General features: G+C 43.7%; 1 protein-coding gene across 1 annotated transcript in view; it reads right to left on the minus strand.

Annotated features, from left to right (window-relative positions):
* Window positions 1–3,545, minus strand: part of LOC310862593 (cadherin-22-like) — a gene marked incomplete at both ends in the record, with an annotated part of 136,225 nt that extends 132,680 nt beyond the window's left edge. Inside the window, 2 exon segments of the mRNA XM_083770572.1 lie at window positions 3,454–3,536; window positions 3,539–3,545. Coding sequence (XP_083626698.1) covers window positions 3,454–3,536; window positions 3,539–3,545 — 90 coding nt within the window.
* Between the last annotated feature and the right edge of the window lie 210 nt (window positions 3,546–3,755).

Below are 3,755 nucleotides of genomic sequence, written 5' to 3' on the forward strand. Positions count from 1 at the left end.
AATCAAGTCTGCGTGTTTTGACTAGGGGACTGGATTGCTGGATTACTACAATGACCATATTGCTTTGGTCATGTTGTCTGTGCAGGTTTGTCCGACTGAGACAATGTAGTCCAGGAAGGAAGTAAGATCAATGTCTGACGAGTCATCGGACATTTGAAATACTAAAATATCTTACACACATAAAAACCAAGGAAAGTGTTTCTTGTGTCCCAAATATCATTAAAATAAGATCTGATAAGACGCCTGATGGAGGGGAAAGGAACTGGTTGGAATAACGTGCTCCTTCCATGCGCTACGTCCAACCAGGAAAAAAAGGAGCAACTTGGACACTCAAGCATGAAGGAAGCATGAGTTAAGTCCGTTGCTCTCCCTAGGTTGGTGGAGGGTGTGTAGAGCCAGGATCACATCAAAGGATGATTGACACAGGGGTGAAAAATGGGTTACAAAATCGTGGGACAAAAATAATAATAATAATAATAATAAGATCTGGTTGCAAAAGGGGTGAAGTGGCCCTTTTATCTCTGACGACGTGACTGGGAACGACATCGCCATATCTCAGAAAAATGACATTCCCATACATTTCATAATGCCTATACCTCTCTCTGCATTTGTCACGGAGCACATTAGGGAAGTAGACAGGGGGGAAAGTGAGAGTCGTGGGAGCAGTTCGGTCCAACAGGATTCATTATCCAAATGTACTGAACGTACTGAAACGAGTGAGCGTTTACTGGGAAATCATATTCCATTAGCAGAGTAATGGTCGCCGTACTGTGAGACAGACAGGCTTGGCAACGTTGCCCAGTTGGAGTGAAATAATAAACACGGTGAAAAAAAAAACGCTTGTTGTAAATGGACAGAGATTGTCAGAGGCGTGACGCATGCATTTCATACTTGTGTGTGATTGTGTGTGCGCTTTCTCTCTCTCTCTCTCTCTCTCTCTCTCTCTCTCTCTCTCTCTCTCTCTCTCTCTCTCTCTCTCTCTCTCTCTCTCTCTCTCTCTCTCTCTCTCTCTCTCTCTCTCTCTCTCTCTCTCTCTCTCTCTCTCTCTCTCTCTCTCTCTCTCTCTCTCTCTCTCTCTCTCTCTCTCTCTCTCTCTCTCTCTCTCTCTCTCTCTCTCTCTCTCACACACACACACACACACACACACACACACACACACACACACACACACACACACACACACACACACACACACACACACTGTATTAATATTCTTGGCCCGTGCCCTGGTACCTTGGAGAACAATAACTCTGGGTAATTATATTAATAAAAGCATTTATGTGTCTGGGTCTCTTCTGGGTCGGCTTCAATATTCCATATTTTCACATCACGGCAAATATAAGCCAACTGAATCATACATGCCGTCCAGTCTCATCAGCTCATCCAGTCTCATGACCGAGACGCCAAAGAGGAGAGACAAGGGTTCGGCGGACATTCCCAAATTGAAAATACGGCACGGCACGCGTGCCAACAGTCAGCTGTGGTTTGACATGCATTCGTTATCCATTAGGAAAATGTCACACTAATGTCACACTTACTCAGGACATTGGCTGACAGTACCCCCCCTCCCCCCCCCACCCCCCCCGACTCTAAAGCTTAATTCTGTGCAGGTGTTGCTTGCCGTATCTGACGACAGATTTTCAAGCTTGAACCAAACATGTTCCAAATCCACTCTCAGATTTAAGTATTGAGGACACACACACACACACACACACACACACACACACGCACACGCACACGCACACACACGCACACACACACACACACAGGAGCTTTGGTACCATAGAACAGGCAAACGTTGATCCAAATAATTCTTCTACATTCTCTAAATGTGGACACGTCTTGAAAATTAATGCATATCTCGGGAAGAAACCACCTAACTCCAAAATGTTCATTTTTCAGGAAATTAAGAAAACATTACATTTTGAAAACAAAGCAATATTGCCTCGTCAAAGTTGGTGTTACACTTTATATATTATATATTACTTCCAGTTAGAGGGCGATAGGTGGTGGAGTTGCTTTAGCAGACAGTTTGAGGGTCAATGGAGTTAAGAGGTTTTGTCCAAAGCACTTTTTGAACCACTCCTATACAGAGCTTTGTGTGTCTCTGGCTGTTTTACTATCCAATCCGATCCACTTTATTTATAAAGCACATTTTACAACTCAGAGTTTACAAAGTGCTGTACAGAAGAATAAAACTAAATACACTGTAGCTAAACACAGAGAACAACAGCAAACATAGGAAGAATACAAAACATATATAGGCTACAAACACAAAACATGGACCATGGAAACTCAACCTGGGTTAAAAGCCAAGGTGTAGAGGTGGGTCTTTAGGTGGGATTTAAAGGTCTCAATGGAGGGGGCCAGTTTGACATTGGGGGGGAGCGCAGTCCATCATTTGGGGGCTATGATGGAAAAGGCTCTATCCCCTCTGGTCTTTAAGCGGGTCTTTAAGCCAGGTTTAGCTGGCCTGCGGACCGCAGTGACCTTGGGGATTATACACCTCAATAAGATTCAGTCATGAGAATGTGAACCATCACACGTCGATAGCACAGTTTGAGGCTATCCAGCATTGGTGTCTGTCCACAAGCTTTGTCCTAGACCAGTGTTGTTTTTGGCAGCAAGTTTTAATTTAGTTTTTTTAGTCACATTTTAGTCACCTGGAATTCTTAGTGTTAGTCTAGTTTTAGTCGACTAAATGTCATAAGATTTTAGTCGACTGTACAGTTGATTTTGTCGACTAAAATGTGCTTTGGCGGGCCTTGATGCCGTTGTAATGACTGATTTTACACTTGCTGAAAATAGCGATCTACAAGCTCACAACGTGTCGCACTGCGGCGGGTTGTGAGCTTGTAGATCAGCTATTTTCAGCATGCAACCAAGTGTAAAATTACTTATACTGGATCTCTTGTCCACTAGTCCCTTCCTAACATTTTGGTCTAGTTTTTTAGTAGACGAAATTGTCAGTATATTTAGTCTTAGTTTTAGTCATCATAGCTTAGTTTTCATTTAGTTTCCATTTAGTCTTTGTCAGTGAAAAAACGAACATTTTCTCGTCTTAGTTTTAGTCGACAAAACAACACTGTCCTACACAAACATTGAATTCCCATTGACAATGAATGGACAATTTTACATCAGAGTGTCTGAGCAGATAGACGATGAGGACGTACGATGATAAGAGCGCCCCTCACTTCACACTGGTGTGATTTTTAAACTGATAAGAAAATGTATGAATTGTTTAAACCACTGAAAAGACCGGACAAACATGTACAGTATGTCTTCGGCACGGAAGCGTTGGATTTGACAGAACGTCAATTCAATCAATGTGTTAAGTACAGTACTTAAAGAACCACCATTCTTCTGTGTGTTAGAAATCTGATCTCAGGTCAGAATGGGTTAAGTGAATGCACTTACCGGTAGTTACTTTCCACCACAGAAAACACGCCTTACCTTTCCTACGTAGAGGGGCTCCGTTCCAGTGTACTCCTCCACAACAAAGAACTGGTTCCACACCCATCCTCTCTTCACTCGTCATGGGACATGGAGCCCTGTTCCAGGCTACTCCCTCCTGGGGCTGAAGCACTAGTCCTTGACGCCTCACACCAGCAAAAAGTACAACTAAGGAGAGCAAGCGCTACAAACACTGTCCAAGCTCTTACTGTCCAGCACAGAGACATTTTAAGAGGGGGGGGGGGGGGGGGGGGGGGGATTGCTCTCCTGCTCGGCTCTACATGTGATGTAGGAGCGAGAGA

Source organism: Protomyctophum parallelum (assembly GCF_964188405.1).
Source record: "Protomyctophum parallelum genome assembly, chromosome: 8".
NCBI classification, from domain to species: Eukaryota; Metazoa; Chordata; class Actinopteri; order Myctophiformes; family Myctophidae; genus Protomyctophum; species Protomyctophum parallelum.